The sequence below is a fragment of the Glycine soja genome, chromosome 16 (genome assembly GCF_004193775.1).
Source record: "Glycine soja cultivar W05 chromosome 16, ASM419377v2, whole genome shotgun sequence".
Lineage (NCBI taxonomy): Eukaryota > Viridiplantae > Streptophyta > Magnoliopsida > Fabales > Fabaceae > Glycine > Glycine soja.
The window spans coordinates 20390787-20409028 of record NC_041017.1 but is presented as its reverse complement, the minus strand read 5'-3'; the positions used below and the strand labels follow the sequence as shown (position 1 = coordinate 20409028).

General features: G+C 37.2%; 2 protein-coding genes across 2 annotated transcripts; both read left to right on the top strand.

Moving 5' to 3' along the window:
* The first annotated feature begins 7099 nt into the window (after nt 1-7099).
* On the top strand, nt 7100-14151 carry LOC114391205 (probable leucine-rich repeat receptor-like protein kinase At5g49770). The gene is made up of 19 exons (XM_028352242.1): nt 7100-7615; nt 8887-9010; nt 9139-9210; nt 9422-9496; nt 9586-9657; nt 9782-9943; nt 10119-10193; nt 10279-10350; nt 10465-10536; nt 10623-10691; nt 10788-10862; nt 10975-11046; nt 11130-11264; nt 11355-11827; nt 11901-12053; nt 12183-12322; nt 12393-12612; nt 12813-13048; nt 13400-14151. Exons 1-19 carry the CDS (start codon nt 7531-7533, stop codon nt 13919-13921), a joined length of 2904 nt encoding a protein of 967 aa, XP_028208043.1. The 5' UTR covers nt 7100-7530; the 3' UTR covers nt 13922-14151.
* A 3024-nt stretch (nt 14152-17175) lies between these two features.
* Nucleotides 17176-18022, top strand: LOC114389843 (protein MAIN-LIKE 1-like). The gene is made up of 2 exons (XM_028350569.1): nt 17176-17475; nt 17660-18022. The coding sequence occupies exons 1-2, from the start codon at nt 17176-17178 to the stop codon at nt 18020-18022; spliced, it is 663 nt and encodes a 220-aa protein (XP_028206370.1).
* Nucleotides 18023-18242: the final 220 nt, after the last annotated feature.

Sequence of the window (18242 nt, the reverse complement as noted above, 5' to 3'; positions counted from 1 at the left end):
CTATGTGGAGCAGCCAAAGGGATTTGTAGATCCAACTCATCCAGATCATGTATACAGGCTCAAGAAGGCTCTCTATGGATTGAAGCAAGCTCCAAGAGCTTGGTATGAAAGGCTAACAGAGTTCCTTACTCAGCAAGGGTATAGGAAGGGAGGAATTGACAAGACTCTCTTTGTCAAACAAGATGCTGAAAACTTGATGATAGCACAGATATATGTTGATGACATTGTGTTTGGAGGGATGTCGAATGAGATGCTTCGACATTTTGTCCAACAGATGCAATCTGAATTTGAGATGAGTCTTGTTAGAGAGCTGACTTATTTTCTTGGACTCCAAGTGAAGCAGATGGAAGACACCATATTCCTCTCACAAAGCAAGTATGCAAAGAACATTGTCAAGAAGTTTGGGATGGAAAATGCCAGCCATAAAAGAACACCTGCACCAACTCACTTGAAGCTGTCAAAAGATGAAGCTGGCACCAGTGTTGATCAAAGTCTGTACAGAAGCATGATTGGGAGCTTACTATATTTAACAGCTAGCAGACCTGACATCACCTATGCAGTAGGTGTTTGTGCAAGATATCAAGCCAATCCCAAGATAAGTCACTTGAATCAAGTAAAGAGAATTCTGAAATATGTAAATGGCACCAGTGACTATGGGATTATGTACTGTCATTGTTCAGATTCAATGCTGATTGGGTATTGTGATGCTGATTGGGCTGGAAGTGCAGATGACAGAAAAAGCACTTCTGGTGGATGCTTCTATCTGGGCAACAATCTTATTTCATGGTTCAGCAAGAAGCAGAACTGTGTGTCCCTATCTACTGCAGAAGCTGAGTATATTGCAGCAGGAAGCAGCTGTTCACAACTAGTTTGGATGAAGCAGATGCTCAAGGAGTACAATGTCGAACAAGATGTCATGACATTGTACTGTGACAACTTGAGTGCTATTAATATTTCTAAAAATCCTGTTCAACACGGCAGAACCAAGCACATTGACATTAGACATCACTATATTAGAGAGCTTGTTGATGATAAAGTTATCACACTAGAGCATGTGGACACTGAGGAACAAATAGCAGATATTTTCACAAAGGCATTGGATGCAAATCAGTTTGAAAAACTGAGGGGCAAGCTGGGCATTTGTCTGCTAGAAGACTTATAGCAATTACTTCTATTTGAATGTGCTCAAACGTTAATAGCACATTCATTACTGGGCCGAAACAGATTTGACCGTTGCTTCACACGTCCCTCTACATTCCGCATTCAAATTTTAGTGGTAATCTCATTTTCAGCATTCCACAACAGCTCTCAGATTTTCACGAAACCATTTCAAAAGCTCTGCTTCTCCATGGCTACCTCACCAAAAGATACTGCAGCTCCTGGTTCACCCTCTGTAACATCATCTCCATCATCCACCAAAGCACCATCACACCAGGAACGACCTGAATTCAATTTCCAACCCATACAAATGATTCCTGGTTCAGCCCCTGTTCCTGAGAAACTGGTCCCTAAAAGACAACAGGGAATGAAGACCTCTGAAAACCCTAGCCTTGCAACAAGTCCTAGGGAAGTAGACATGGAGATGGATAAGAAGATCCGCAGTATTGTGAGTAGCATTTTGAAAGATGCCTCTGTCCCTGATGCTGATAAAGATGTTCCAACATCTGGCACCCCAAATGTTTCTGTCCCTGAAGCTGATGAAGATGTCCCAACATCTTCCACACCAAATGTTTCTGTGCCTGATGCTGATAAAGATGTTCCAACATCTTCCACTCCAAATGCTGAAGTTCTCCCTTCACCCAGTGAAAAGGAATCAACAGAGGAAGAGGATCAAGCCTCAGAAGAGACCCCTGCACCACGGGCACCAGAACCTGCTCCAGGTGACCTCATTGACCTTGAAGAAGTAGAATCTGATGAAGAACCCATTGCCAACAAGTTGGCACCTGGCATTGCAGAAAGATTACAAAGCCGAAAAGGAAAAACCCCCATTAAGAGGTCTGGACGAATCAAGACTATGGCCCAGAAGAAGAGCACTCCAATCACTCCTACCACATCCAGATGGAGCAAAGTGGCAATTCCTTCCAAGAAGAGGAAAGAAATTTCCTCATCTGATTCTGATGATGATGTCGAACTAGATGTCTCGACATCAAAGAAGGCCAAGAAATCAGGGAAAAAGGTGCCTGAAAATGTCCCTGATGCACCATTGGACAACATCTCATTTCACTCCATTGGCAATGTTGAAAGGTGGAAATTTGTATATCAACGAAGGCTTGCTTTAGAAAGAGAACTGGGAAGAAATGCCTTGGATTGCAAGGAGATCATGGACCTCATCAAGGCTGCTGGACTGCTGAAAACTGTCACCAAGTTGGGAGACTGTTATGAAAGCCTAGTCAGGGAATTCATTGTCAACATTCCCTCTGACATAACAAACAGAAAAAGTGATGATTATCAGAAAGTGTTTGTCAGAGGAAAGTGTGTTAGATTCTCCCCTGTTGTAATCAACAAATACCTGGGCAGACCAACTGAAGGAGTGGTGGATATTGATGTTTCTGAGCATCAAATTGCCAAGGAAATCACTGCCAAACGAGTCCAGCATTGGCCAAAGAAAGGGAAGCTTTCTGCAGGGAAGCTAAGTGTGAAGTATGCAATTCTGCATAGGATTGGCGCTGCAAACTGGGTACCCACCAATCATACTTCCACTGTTGCCACAGGTTTGGGTAAATTTCTGTATGCTGTTGGAACCAAGTCCAAATTTAATCTTGGAAACTATGTTTTTGATCAAACTGTTAAGCATTCAGAATCTTTTGCTGTCAAATTACCCATTGCCTTCCCAACTGTATTGTGTGGCATTATGTTGAGTCAACATCCAAATATTTTAAACAACATTGACTCTGTGATGAAGAGAGAATCTCCTCTATCCCTGCATTACAAACTGTTTGAGGGGACACATGTCCCAGACATTGTCTCGACATCAGGGAAAGCTGCTGCTTCAGGTGCTGTGTCCAAGGATGCTTTGATTGCTGAACTCAAGGACACATGCAAGGTGCTGGAAGCAACCATTAAAGCCACCACAGAGAAGAAACTGGAGCTGGAACGGCTGATCGAAAGACTCACAGACAGTGGCATTGATGATGGTGAAGCAGCTGAGGAAGAAGAAGCAGCTGAGCAAGAAGAAGAGGCAGCTGAGGAAGAGGAAGATGCAGCAGAGGATACAGAATCGGATGATGATGATTCTGAAGCCACCCCATGACCATCAGACCTTTTGCTTTTTACTCTTACTAGTTATAGGGGCATGTCCCTTTGAACAATTAATTTGCTATTGGTCTGTAATATTTGCATGCATTCTACTTTTGTCAAATTCTGTCTAAAAAGGGGGAGTAATAGTATTAATAGTATTATGCATGATTTATGATTCTGAGTAGTAGGACTCTATGTATGCAATAGTAGTCATGATGTATGATTTCGAGTTGTATGCATGATTCATGATCTTGAGGGGGAGTTGTATGTATGTGCTTTTGAGGGGGAGACGGCTGCTGCTGATGATGACTGATGTAAGCTACTGTAACTACTAGTAGCTGATAGAAGATGCTGCAGTAAGAGCATGGAGACAGGGGGAGCAGAACGCTGATGTCACATGAGATGTCTTGACATCCTGGAAAAGACTTGTAGATTTGCAACTTGCAGAATGCCGCAGTAAACTGCTTCACAGCAGTATGAGCATGGAGACAGGGGGAGCAGAAAGCTGATGTCACGTGAGATGTCTTGACATCCTGGAAACGACTTGCAACTTGCAGAATTTTGCTGTCGCCATTACCAATTCCGCTGTGCTTGATTACTCTGATAATGAAAGTTGCTGATCCCACTTGCATAACTGCTCGTACCTGCTCAGGAAGTGTCTAAGTATGTTTTAGACAAAATTTGCCAAAGGGGGAGATTGTTAGTGCTTAGCTCTACTGAGTGTTTAAAAGATTGGCTAAGATTTTGTTAAAACATAAGCACTTAGACAATGAAGGAAAGCTGGAGTTGCTGCACATGATGTCCAACGTTATGTCAAGGAATCAGATCGGGCTGCACAATGCACAAGGCAAGATAAAATGTCAAATGAAGAATTGAAGCTGCAGGATCCACGATGTCGGATACAATGTCCTGACATCCTGCCCGAAAATACTGGACGCATAAATCTGTTATATCTTTAACAGAGTGTGCAGGATCCACGATGTCGGACACGATGTCCTGACATCCGGCCCGAAAATACTGGACACATAAATCTGTTATCTCTTTAACAGATTATTGTGCAGTTAGCAACAGATTAGAAGATCTATCTCTTGGAACGAATTAAAAGATAATTAAAGTTCGAATTACAAACTTGAATAGTTCGTTCAGGGATTAAAGATTAAAGATTAAAGATAAAAACTAAAAGATCAAACTTGATCTTTTAGATCTTTAAGTGCAGATTTTCAGGAAAATGATAGATCTCATCCAGCACAAGAAGTTGCAGCCCAGAAACGCACACTGCTATATAAACATGAAGGCTGCACGAGTTCTGTACCAAGTCCGGGATTGAAGAGTTGTTTTGTGAGTTTTGGGACTTGAGTGTTTTGTGAGCCACCTTGATGTTATCCTAACATCAAGTGTTGGACCTGAGTGTGTAGAGTTGATCTCTGTAGTTTGTGTAGAGTTGATCTCTGTAGTTTGTGTAGAGTTGATCTCTATTGTTCAGAGAGCAATCTCTGGTGTGTATTCGATTTAATTGTAAACACGGGAGAGTGTTTGAGAGGGAGTGAGCGGGGTTTCTCATATCTAAGAGTGGCTCTTAGGTAGAGGTCGCACGGGTAGTGGTTAGGTGAGAAGGTTGTAAACAGTGGCTGTTAGATCTTCGAACTAACACTATTTTAGTGGATTTCCTCCCTGGCTTGGTAGCCCCCAGATGTAGGTGAGGTTGCACCGAACTGGGTTAACAATTCTCTTGTGTTATTTACTTGTTTAATCTGTTCATACAGTCAAATATAATCTCCATGTTCTGAAGCGTGATGTCGTGACATCCTGTACGACATCTGTCCCCAGTATCAGAATTTCATAATTCATTTTATATGATGTATGAGACTCTTGTTACAAGTGAGAAATTTTATTTATCAATATTGTAATTATGTTGTAATTTGTATATTTATTTATTAGCTTCCACATCATAACGTCGTGTAAATATATTTTTAATTTTCACGATCTAGGAAAATAAACATAGTTACAAAAATATCCTTAGGGTGTTACACACCCAATGTGTGATGCCCACGGATACATGCTTAAGACCCTGGTATCACGCTGATTACATTTTCCACCACCATACTTTCTCTCAAAGGTTACCCTGCATTGCACAGTAATATTTTTACTTTTTTTTGTTTTGGAAAAGTTAACAAACTGGCAATTGTTTTTATTTCTTATGATATTAATCATTTTTTATTTCTCAAATGGAGTTTAATATACCACATTATTGAAAATCTATGTTTGTATCTACGTCTTTTGAGTCTAATCCTAATCAGTTCAAGAACACTAGACAAGATATCAAGTAGTTTCTCATGTCCAAGTTTTGCCATCCTTTTCTATTGTGGTAATGTTCACTCCTTATTTTTATTATTTTTCATTTTAAAGATAATTGTCTGCTGGTATATTGCATTTGATTTAGCGTTTTCTTTTTTGTATGCCATTGTTTCCTTTTTTGTCAATTTTAATTCAAAATGCCCACTTTTTTAATATTTGTTACGTGGGTCAATTTTTAGTTATTGATAAAAAAAAAGACAAAAATGAGGGTTATCAAATTGTATACGTAAGAGTAATTAAATATTTCATTTATGTTTATTGCTTGTAGTTTATACACATTTTTTTCTCGTATTTTAAATTGTTTCTTGAAATGCTACCTTTTATCAATTAATTCAGTTGACTTTGTTTGGATTTTTTTGTGGACGAAATGAATGCATTTTTGGCAACTAAAGGTGGTAGTCGTAATTCAATTTGCAAAAGCCAGGCATATCAAAGTTTTTGTTTTAATGTTACCTTTTTTTCTTATTTCACTTTATTTTGTCATTTCATTTTAATTTTGTTGTAATCTTTCAACTTTTAGGAAAAATTCGGTCTCCCAAATATAAAGTGCATATCCAAAATAATTTTGCTCCAATATTTCATCTCAAGATCTTCTTAACATCTTTAGTTATATTTAAAGTCTTTTCCTCGAATTTGAAAAAGAAAGATTCCTTTGTCTTCAAAATTTTATCTGGATCTTCACTAATTAAATTTTGTGTTAGTCAATTTAAGTTAAACCAAACCGGCTTCTTGGTAAATGTTATTTTATTATATTTAGAAAACCCACCTATATGTCTATTAAGTCCTTAATTTGTGGTTTAACTAAACAAATTGTGAAATATATTTTCTCTTTAAATTCCCTTTTTAAACCCTACAAGTGGAGGAACCCATCACCAATATTTAATATGTATCAGCAGAAAAATATTAAACTAAAGTTATAAAAAAATTATAAAAACAAAAACTACGAGTATTGAAATTTGAACCCGAAGTCCCGAACTGATAGGTCAAACCAATTTGATGGTGAATTGAACCTTTGACTAGTTTGGTCAAGTCACTCGTATTTTTGAGTTATACTAATTATTTGTGTGTTATTGTTTTATTGAACAGTTTTTTTTATTACAATATCAGTTACCAGCATCATTCGCATTAACGATCAATAACATTGCCATGAAGTAGTTTTCCCTCTGTTTGAATACACGGGTTTGATCCTTTATTGTCACTCAAAAACGTATCATACATACTTAGTGGACTTACTCAGTTATGTTGTTAGCTCCTTTTCACCAACAAATAGTAGCTAAGCAACACATAATTATATAAAATTTAAAATCATTTAAGAGCATAAGCGTGTGTATACTTTCCCTACAATTCATAGATAGATCTATACTATTTAGTGGGGTGGGACCATCTCACACCTACCAACTGTCAATAACTTGATGGTAACATCAATTGAAAACCCATAAGATTTTGCAAGAGATATTTTTTTATTGGTTATTAATAAAGTAAAATGATGACAAACTATTTTAGAGTCAAAACCCAAAAGCATTATTCCGTGAATGTGACACTACTTGTTGAAGAGTGAAGGAAACGGTAGGAAGCTAATTCGTTTGTGATGGAATTGGAGTTTGGAGAAGGAAAGTAAGAGAAAGAAACTATGATGATGTTTTGGGTAGTGGCAACATTGGGATTGGATAGATTAGCTTCTAAGACAAGGAAAAATCAATAAAATGGAGTAAGAAAGAGCATAGTTAAGCTTTTTCTTTCTTTTTCCTTTCTCAAGCCTAGTGGTATTTTTTTTACTGCTTCCTCTTCATCTTCCTTAAGCTGCAACATTTCTCTTTGGTGATTGCTCATATTGGCACATGTTACATGCAATGCATATCCTTGTTTTACTTGAAGAGTCATATTAAGGTTTGTACAATAATCAGCAATTGTTGAGGAGCTGAGAGAACTCTTCTTAACATGACAATCTTCTGTGTGTTGCTCTTTCTGGGACTCTTGTGGGCTGAAATTCATGTGATTTCTTCATTCACTGATACTCAAGACGGTAATGTACCATGCCATCCCTTTTCTTGGTCAAATATTTCCATTTTGTCCCTTTGGGGTGTCATCTTCTAAGTATAACTCATCAAGAGTTACGGAACGAAGTATTAAACTGGTTGTTAGATTTTGATTACCAAATCTAAACATGATCTATAATAGTATCTCATCCTTAAGAATATATATGGTCCCCTTTTCTTGAATCATCTTCTATTCAGTAGTTACTCATTTCTCATGATCTGATTTGAACCTAATATGATCGTGACTATGATATCTAACAAGAATGTTTTATGCACAAAAGGGTTAGAATGTTTGTTTTATGCGAAAAAATAAAATATTTTTTGGACTACTACATACTTTTAGCTAGGAATTTGTGCATATGTTTCTGCTTTATATTGGACCTTTAAAAAGGCAGTATGTGATCAAATGTTCATCAACCACATCAATGCTATGAATGATTTTTGTTACCATCTACTTGATGGGGGGAAATTATTTATTGACCTAGTAATAGTGAATAGTTCATCCTGTAAAGAAAATTATGAATTTATTAAGGGATAGATTGATTCCAGTTCAAGTTCAGTCGCTGCCGTATATATGGATATATGTGAAAATATTGCCTACCTAAAACAACACTCCTTTTGTACAAGTGTTTTTATATTCTCTCCAAAGTTGATTTCCTATTGATCATGTAGGCTACTGATATTGAAATCATGTAATTATCCTATAGCCTGCTGAGTTAGTTGTGAACGTTAGCATTTCTTCTAGTTGTGTTATGTTGCATTCGTTCTTCTGTCTAAAATACAAGCATTTACATTTATCTACATTACAATTGAACATGATATCAGTTGAAACCTTGGCTAGCACTCACTCTTTTTAGTTATTTTAAACATAAAGACAAAAACAAAGACCTATAAAAGTAGCAACTCTTATGTACGAATATACTGACTTCTTAGACATAAAAGTCATACCATAACAATAGCCTTATTCTACTAAGTGAGGTCAGCTACATAGATCAACCATATGCATAACCCAAATTAGGCCACTGTTAAACTTCTTGGCAGGAAGAACTTATATTGATTTCTCCTTGGCTATTATAGTAAGCAGAAAATTCATGTAGCTTATAGAGCATTTTCGGTTGGTCAACTACTCAACATTGTAACAGCTCACCCTGGCTGAATAACTGAAGCTAATCAAAGAGACCATTAATGAAATTAAAAACTACCATATTGTGCTTTTGTTCTGTGCATTTTGTTTAATGATTATGCATTTCTGTTGCAGTTGTTGCACTTAGATCATTGAAAGATGTATGGCAAAATACACCACCCAGCTGGGACAAGGCAGATGACCCCTGTGGAGCACCCTGGGAAGGAGTGACCTGCAACAAATCAAGGGTTACTTCATTGTAATAATTCAGCAATTAAACGTTATTGATCCTTGTGTTTCTTAGTATGTTGATTTCACCATCCTTTTAATCACTTTTCCAGCTACTAATTTTAGAAAAGTACTTTGTCTTGTGCATTTTAAATATAGGGGACTGTCAACCATGGGCCTGAAGGGTAAATTAACTGGAGATATTGGTCAACTTACAGAATTGAGATCCTTGTAAGCATGGTTTTCTGTTGTTTTTTTTGGAATAAAACTATAGACTAGGATAACAGTTGCACCATGTCACTAATCTAACTGGCCTCAATGACACAATCTCTAAAGCAGATTGCCACGACAATGCTGACTTAACTGTCGTTATAGAAAAAGAGAAACAAATTTCCATAGCATGTTTTGTGCTAATTAACATTGACAATTTATTGAACTGCAGGGACTTGTCCTTTAATAGAGGTTTAACAGGTCCTCTCTCCCCACAGTTAGGAGACCTCAGCAATCTAAATATTTTGTAAGATTCGAAAAACCATATATAATTTCATGATGTCATTTCAAGAGCAACTTCTAGTGATTTGCAAAGGCTTTCCTTCCCTATTTCAGGATTTTGGCTGGTTGCAGTTTCGGTGGCAATATTCCAGATGAATTAGGAAATCTTTCAGAGCTATCTTTCCTGTAAGAATAACCTTGGAAAAAGCATTTACATGCATAACGCATAAGTGAACCCTCCCTTCCCCTTTCAGAAAATCCTTTTGGGATGATTAATTTGAAACTTTACCCATCTCAATGAACTTTACAGGGCTTTAAATTCAAACAACTTCACTGGAAAAATACCTCCTTCATTGGGTAAACTCTCCAAACTTTATTGGTTGGACTTGGCAGACAATCAGCTGACAGGACCTATCCCAGTTTCAACCTCCACCACCCCTGGATTAGACCTTCTTTTAAAGGCTAAGCACTTGTGAGTTTTTTCTTTCTTGTTTTTTTTTTTTTTTCATTTAACACTTGTGATTACCATTTAGTTAATGCAGGAAAGAGAAATGTGTTAAAAACAGCACCACTTTCATCGTTTTGTTGAGTTCTAGTTGCTACATTGAGTGCTATATCAACCGTGTTTTGATTTCTATTTAATGCAGCCATTTCAACAAGAACCAGCTTTCAGGTTCCATTCCCCCCAAGCTTTTCAGCTCTGAGATGATACTCATACACATGTAAGTTGACATTTTGGTTCTGTCATCATTTGGTGTATATAAGTTATAATATTAACTTTTGAACTTTTGTTTATCTTTGTGACAGATTATTTGATGGAAATAATTTAAGTGGGACTATACCTTCAACACTAGTACTAGTTAAGAGCGTTGAGGTTCTGTAAGTGATTCCTTCCTTCAAATTTCTAATTTTCTTATTCACTTAATTCTTTCTTCTTTTTGTTTGATTTCATTTTGACGATCTTTTTTTCTTAATTATTCCAATTTATGGCAGTCGGCTTGATAGGAATTTCCTGACAGGAGAGGTTCCATCAGATCTCAACAACCTTACAAACATCAATGAATTGTGGGTACTTACATTTGAGATATGCACATATAGAAGGATTTTAAAATAACTTTAGAGGAGATTTATATAGTTTTATTCTCTTTCAGGAATTTAGCACATAACAAATTCACAGGTCCTTTGCCTGACTTAACTGGAATGGATACCCTCAACTATGTGTAAGTAATTTGCACGGGTTGGTGTTTCAGTTTAGTTTCCTTATACATATGATTTTATTGTTCGCATAATGCTGATCAATTTATAACCTTGTGCAGGGATCTTAGTAACAACTCTTTTGATGCATCGGATGCTCCAACTTGGTTCACAATTCTTCCATCACTCACCACTCTGTAAGTCTAATTACATATAAGTGTTTATCCTTTTCTACCTGTTACCTAAACTTATGAAATAACATACAATCTAACAAGGATTTTTTCCCTGCTTAACTTCAATGTGCTGAAGTATTATGGAGTTTGGATCCCTTCAAGGTACTCTTCCATCAAAACTCTTTGACATTCCTCAAATACAGCAAGTGTAAGTCCCTAACTTTTATGTTGATCATAAGTAGTTATACAAACAATAGAATGATAGTCATCATAATTTTCATATTTTCACAGGAAACTACGAAACAATGCATTGAACAATACATTGGACATGGGTGACAACATTTGTCCCCAATTGCAGCTTGTAGATTTGCAAGACAATGAGATTTCCTCAGTGACACTCCGTTCACAATACAAAAATATATTGATGTGAGAAAAAATTTAGACTTCAATCTGATTCTCTGTATGCTGTTTCATTTATAATGCCTGATTTTCTGATGTGTCCCTCATGCTTTTCAGTCTTATAGGAAATCCAGTGTGTGGTACTGCTCTGTCAAATACAAATTTCTGCCAACTTCAGCAGCAGGCTAAGCAACCCTATTCCACAAGCTTGGCTAGTTGTGGAGGCAAATCTTGTCCTCCTGATCAAAAGCTCAGTCCCCAAAGTTGTGAATGTGCCTATCCATATGAAGGAACGTTGTACTTTAGAGGACCCTCATTCAGAGAACTGTCCAGTGTAAATACTTTTCATTCACTTGAAATGAGCTTATGGGTGAAATTGGGTCTAACTCCTGGCTCAGTTTCTTTACAAAACCCCTTCTTCAATAGTGATGATTATCTTCAAGTGCAACTAGCACTCTTTCCACCAATGGGGCAATATTTTAACAGGTCAGAAGTTCAAAGAATTGGGTTTGAATTGAGTAATCAAACTTACAAGCCCCCAAAAGAATTTGGACCCTATTACTTTATTGCTTTTCCTTATCCTTTTCCAGGTAACACAAGCAAATTACATTTACAATATCCATCTGGTTAGTGTGATATACAACTAATTGTAAAGTATTTCAGGTTCCCACAAAGGAGCTTCTCTTAGCAAAGGTGTTGTTATTGGGATATCAATTGGCTGCATAATTCTGGTTCTAAGCCTCATAGGGTTAGCTATATACGCAATTCTGCAAAAGAAGCGTGCAGAGAGAGCCATTGGATTAAGTAGACCATTCGGTAATTATTCAATGTACCCGTTTTCTTGTTATCACTCCAGTAACTTTGTGAATCAGGGTGTGCAAAACCTCTCAAACTTGAAAAGCTATAATCAGCTTTGCTTATACCACATCCATCTATTTCTTCCAGCATCATGGGCACCAAGTGGCAAGGATAGTGGAGGTGCACCACAATTAAAGGGAGCAAGATGGTTCTCTTATGATGAGCTTAAAAAGTGCTCCAACAATTTCTCTGAAAGCAATGAGATAGGCTTTGGTGGCTATGGCAAGGTATTGCTTGTATGTTCACTTATTTCTAAGTTTTTGTAAATGTTTAATAATTCCCTTCTATTGACTTTAGGTGTACAAAGGGGTTTTCCCTGATGGGAAAATAGTTGCAATCAAACGAGCTCAGCAAGGATCAATGCAAGGAGGCGTAGAGTTCAAGACTGAAATTGAGTTGCTTTCAAGAGTCCACCACAAGAATCTTGTTGGCCTTGTTGGATTCTGTTTTGAACAAGGGGAACAAATGTTGGTTTACGAATTTATGCCCAATGGAACACTTAGGGAGAGTTTGTCAGGTAAGTTCACAGTATAGGAACATTCAAGTGGTAAGCTTAACATTCAGTTTTGGTGATTGACTTGTTCGGTAAAAAATCATTGCAAAGAACAGAAATATCATAGTACACATGTTTCTGTGCAACTTAATTTTTGGCATTTATGTACAACTGCAAGAGAAAAGAATTAATAAAACACCTTAAACAATCAATGTGAGTTGCAGGGAGATCTGAGATTCATCTTGACTGGAAGAGGAGACTCCGTGTTGCTCTTGGTTCATCCAGAGGACTTGCATACTTACATGAGCTTGCCAACCCTCCCATAATCCACAGAGACGTGAAGTCCACTAATATCTTGCTGGATGAAAATTTGACAGCAAAGGTTGCAGATTTTGGTTTGTCTAAGCTTGTCTCAGACAGTGAGAAAGGCCATGTTTCAACTCAGGTTAAAGGGACATTGGTGAGCAACATTGTTGCACCTTCTCTTTTATACATATAGATGCATTATATACTATGAAATACTAATGTAATCAAAATACAATTTTATTTAGTTTAATTGTTCAACTTTGCCACAAGCTTTAAATTCTAATACACGATGCATCTCATTTAATAAATAAACAGATATTGTTGTCATGTTGTGAGTTTGATAGTTATTTCCATGTCTAGTATATTTCATGACACAATAAAAATGTTACTTGTATTTAATATGGAATCACTAATTGTAAAATCTCCATGGTTGTGTCTTTCATTTTGATTTCACTTTTATTTTTGGCAACAACTGTTTGATAATTGAAATGCTTAACATCTGCAGGGTTATCTGGATCCCGAGTATTACATGACGCAACAACTCACAGAGAAGAGTGATGTGTACAGTTTTGGGGTAGTCATGCTTGAACTAATAACTTCAAGACAACCAATAGAGAAGGGTAAGTACATTGTCCGTGAGGTGCGCACCCTGATGAATAAGAAGGACGAAGAACACTATGGTTTGAGGGAACTCATGGATCCAGTGGTAAGGAACACACCAAACCTCATAGGATTTGGGAGGTTCTTGGAGCTGGCAATTCAATGCGTTGAGGAATCAGCCACAGACCGTCCTACAATGAGTGAAGTTGTGAAAGCACTTGAAACCATTTTGCAGAATGATGGGATGAACACAAACTCTACATCTGCATCCTCTTCTGCCACTGACTTTGGAGTTGGTAAGGGTGGAATGAGGCATCCCTACATTGATTGTACTTTCACTAAGAAGGACAATGCTAATGATAGTAGTAGTAGTGCCTTTGACTACAGCGGGGGGTACACACTTTCAACAAAAGTCGAACCAAAATAGATGCTATGTTTTTATTTTTGGAAGGCACCTAATAGATGCTATATTATACATATTTTTGCCAGACAATTTTTTTTCTTTTTTTTTTTTCATTCACAAACGAAGATAGTAACTTGTTGTGTTCCTTTTTTGTTTTACTTAAACTAATGCTATGTATTCTTATTATGGTCAATAGTTTTATGGCATGTAATGTTTAGGAAGAAATGTTGCAAGCTTATCTCACATTTCCAGCATCTGTTAGTCTAATGATACTGATTTTATTTTTAGTTATTATTTCATTTAAAATAACATCATATGAATCGTATCTACGAACAAAAAGTTCATGTGGGTTCATGAAACCTATAGTAAAATAAAATCACTCTTAATCTGCCTAGGATTGCCTATCAACTTCTTGATCGTTTAAAACTGGTTCTTGTAATAAAAGTATTATTATTGTTTGACATTAAATGATCATTATATACTCATTGGGTGTGTAATAAGAATTGAGAAGATAGAGAAGGTAATAGTGTAATAAGAAAAGAGGGGTGGAAATAATGTGCAGTTGCATGGGTGTAGTTGTTGTTCCACAAACCTTAATCCAACATATAGCAAGTTATATCTTTCAAAGTAATAGGACAGAAATACTCAAATGAAGAAAATATAGCAATCTGAATTGATAAACTCTATAAATCAGAGAGAAAAGATGGCTATATAGAATATTGCAATGCAAACAAAGAAAAATAATGCTCCTTACAAAATGGCAGGAAATATGAAGAAAAGCAAAAGAAAACCTACTCTGTGAGAAAGAGCAGCCCTACTCTCATTTCTTCGATGCCCCCTTAATATATTTCTTATTCTCACATCCCTCGCTCTATTTCCATTTTGTAAATTGTCCTCATTTTGTTATGAGTGCTGCTAGGTGTGCCCAGCAGTTTTGTTGGTGCACCCAACACTTGTAGTGAAAAGGCCATAATGTTCCTCAGTATTTTTTTTAAAAAGTAACCCTCGCCTCTCTCTCTCCTGCCCCGCGATTCTGCTTCTTCTTCCTCAGACCTTTCTACTTCTTCTTCATTCTTTTCTTCTTCTTCGCGTTTCTACTTCTTCTTCTTCTTCTTCAATCAGCAGCAGTTAGAAGCCCAAGTCAACCTCAGAGGATTTCTTCTTGTTCTTGGTTGAGGAGATTGCCTCCATTGTTGTCGTGATTAGGAGGAAGGTGTCGTGGTGCATTTTTGGAGGCTTCCGGGAAGAGCAACGCCGCCGTCCATCGTCGAGGGAGCTTCGTCACCGTTCACAGTCGAGGTAAGCGCCATGAACCTTTTCTTTTTTCCACCAGTGTTGCCGGCAATGGCGTAGAACGCGATCTGAAAGTTGCTGTGAGTTTTACGGATCACCTTATCCGTAAGCATGTTCCGGATCAAGTTGATCTGGAAGATGCTTACAGATCAAGTGATCCGTAAACTATTTGTTAATAGTTTACGGATCACTTGATCTGTAAGCATCTTCCGGATCAACTTGATCCGGAACATGCTTACGGATAAGGTGATCCGTAAAACTCATAGCTTCATTTTAATTTAAAAATTGCCAAATATTTGATACATTGTGAGCTTTTTTTGAAATTAGGAATTTTGGTTATTAGGATCACCTCTGAATGTATGCTAAATATTTGATAAATAGTGTAATTTTGGAGAATATCTACTGTTTCAATTTGATTTAATGCGAATATGTAATTGCCTTTTATGTAATTACTACTTAGAACGGAATGTGGTATCGAAAAACTGATTCAAACGCCCAGACAACCTCAGCAAATTAAGTTCAAAAGTAACATGATTAGGACAATCATGTCCGCATAAAACATTTTTAGTGAAATGTGGATAAATAGATATTTTTATATAAAAAAACAACAAACAAAATATATATTACCATGGTACCATGGGTACCCAAAAGCTGTTACAAATCCCTATCCATGTGAAATGCATTCCTTGTTAGATTTATTGATACCTGAAAATAATATAAAGAAGCTCACAAGCTATAGTCACATGTAAGTATGCCTTGGTATTTATAATAACTATTCAACTTGCTGAAGGGAAAAATAGTTAGTTCAGAATTATAGATTTTATGTTTCGCTTATGCCAAGAATTAGGGCATAGAATTAGAGTTCTAAATTCAATTACAATTCTATAGTTTAGAGTTTCTAGTTCCTTAGTGGTTTTAGAAGATAACATGTTGAGTCTAGTCGTAGATACAGGACTGATGTATATTAAACCTATTAAATAGCATAAGTTGATCCAAGGATACGATAATCTAAAATCCATTTTAATTTGATGGACAAATGAAAAAGAAATAAGTTTCTATTTTTAATTGCCCCATACTATATCCATAACAACTTTTTGTTTGCCATTCACCATCCATGCCCTGAAAAATAACTAAAACAGAATAAACTTCTTAAAGAACTTAAACTTGATCAAGTTAAAGCAATTGATATATTAGCATGAAATAATGTTTCTCAGGGTAGCAGAACATTTGTAAAATCATGAGTAGAAGTTTCATTGGTGTCTATCAGTTCAAGAAATAAGGTTTTATTTGGCTTCATTTTGTGTCTATCATGATGTGGTTCTCTCTTTAGTTTTAATTCATGGGTTGAAAATGACTCAGCTTTGTTGAGACTCTCAAAATGAATGTGGTCTAAAAATTCTCTTACTAATTATAATTCTTTTACTAAATATATATGTGGTCTAAAAATTTAAAAGATACTTCTTCATCCCTAATTATAATTCTCTTACTAAATGAAACCAATATTTTTTTCTTGAAGAGAACTAAAGTTAATTATAATTCTTCATACCCTATATATAATACCCAATATTTTTCTCTTTTTGTATCCTAAAATCATGAGTAGAAGTTAAACCAATTTTTGATTTCTTCTTTTTTTGGCTTTATTTCCTTTGATGTGCTTCCATTTCATGAAGCTCATAGCTGAGACTCTGCACAATGTTTTGCTGGGTTTCGATGTAGGTGATGGCATCCTCAACAATGGTTGCTTTGTTCATCTAATATCAATAATATTAGGATCCATAATCAATTTCCATTCAATCATTTAGTGTACTGAATAAAAACTAACCCGATAAAAGCTTGACATGTGTAGCCTTTCTTGACATATATGTCCTACAATCAATGAAAGCCTGACAACTTGCGTGACTTTCAATCAATGAAATTTGCGTTAGACCTATGAAATTTGAGTGAATGAAATCAGTGATTGAGTTTGTGGTACTCATTTGCAGATCATGGTTAGGACCAGAGGATTAGGTCGTGCCTTAGGTCACGTTACTGGTAAAGGTGTGGGCAGAGGAGATCGTGATGATTCCGATGATGCTTCGCAGCGTCGACGGCCTACCGCATCCGCACGGAGGCAGCGAATCATTGTGACTGCAGCGCACGATGAGCTAGTGGTCCCTGCGCCAGATGTTGAGGCTGATGTATTTCCGGATGACCCGATGGAACCAGCTGATGTCGAGGACATTGTGGCAGACATTCCTGCGGACACGGCGCGGAGGCTGCTGAGGATGAGCATGAGGGATTTTCGGGTGGTCCGAGCGACCCATCTGTGTTGACCCAGTATACGGATCACGTTGCTTGCAACGTATGGACGGGAGAGGTATTTATAATATTTATTTTTAGTTACTTGTAAATTATACTTTATGATTGAAATTAGTTTTCCTTTAAATGATGATTTTAACGAATTTTGTGTTCCTTTATACTTCAATTCAGGAGCGTCCTGAGTTGAAGTTATCCTCTCACGGGAGGAAGGTCCATAGTTTAGGCAGGCTTGTCCCTGCCATTGAGGGACTCGTTGCTGGGACAGGATTAAGTCCTTTGATCGCATGTTCGGTAGACACTGGCGATCGGGGACTTTTGTCCTCGTTTGTAGAACGGTGGCACCGGGAGACGTCTAGTTTCCATCTCCCGGTGGGAGAGCTCACGATCACGCTGGACGACGTCTCCTCGCTTCTCCATCTGCCTGTGGTTGGTGACTTGCACGTCTTTCAGCTCTTGCACGTGGACGATGCTGTTCAGATGCTGGTGGACTTATTGATGGTCTTTGCAGAGTCTGCTATGGCTGAGACAGCCTAATGTCATGGACCGTACGTACGCCTGCAATGGGTACATGACATATACGAGCTCCGATGCCAGGCAGGTCATTGGACAGCTGCTGTGACACCCTCTACCCCGACATATGTATAAATAAATAAAATATATTGGTAAACAAAATCACATGGGTAAAAGGTTCACATTCACTTCAATTACCAAATAAAACTTGTTAAAAACATATTCGGCTCAAAATAAGGCCATC

Coding starts and splice junctions, on each gene's coding strand:
- LOC114391205 (XM_028352242.1), top strand. CDS start 7,531: ATGACAATCTTCTGTGTGTTGCTCTTTCTGGGACTCTTGTGGGCTGAA. Junction 9,944..10,118: donor CTTTTAAAGGCTAAGCACTT/GTGAGTTTTTTC, acceptor TATTTAATGCAG/CCATTTCAACAAGAACCAGC. Junction 10,194..10,278: donor GAGATGATACTCATACACAT/GTAAGTTGACAT, acceptor TCTTTGTGACAG/ATTATTTGATGGAAATAATT.
- LOC114389843 (XM_028350569.1), top strand. CDS start 17,176: ATGGTTAGGACCAGAGGATTAGGTCGTGCCTTAGGTCACGTTACTGGT. Junction 17,476..17,659: donor TGAGCATGAGGGATTTTCGG/GTGGTCCGAGCG, acceptor ACTTCAATTCAG/GAGCGTCCTGAGTTGAAGTT.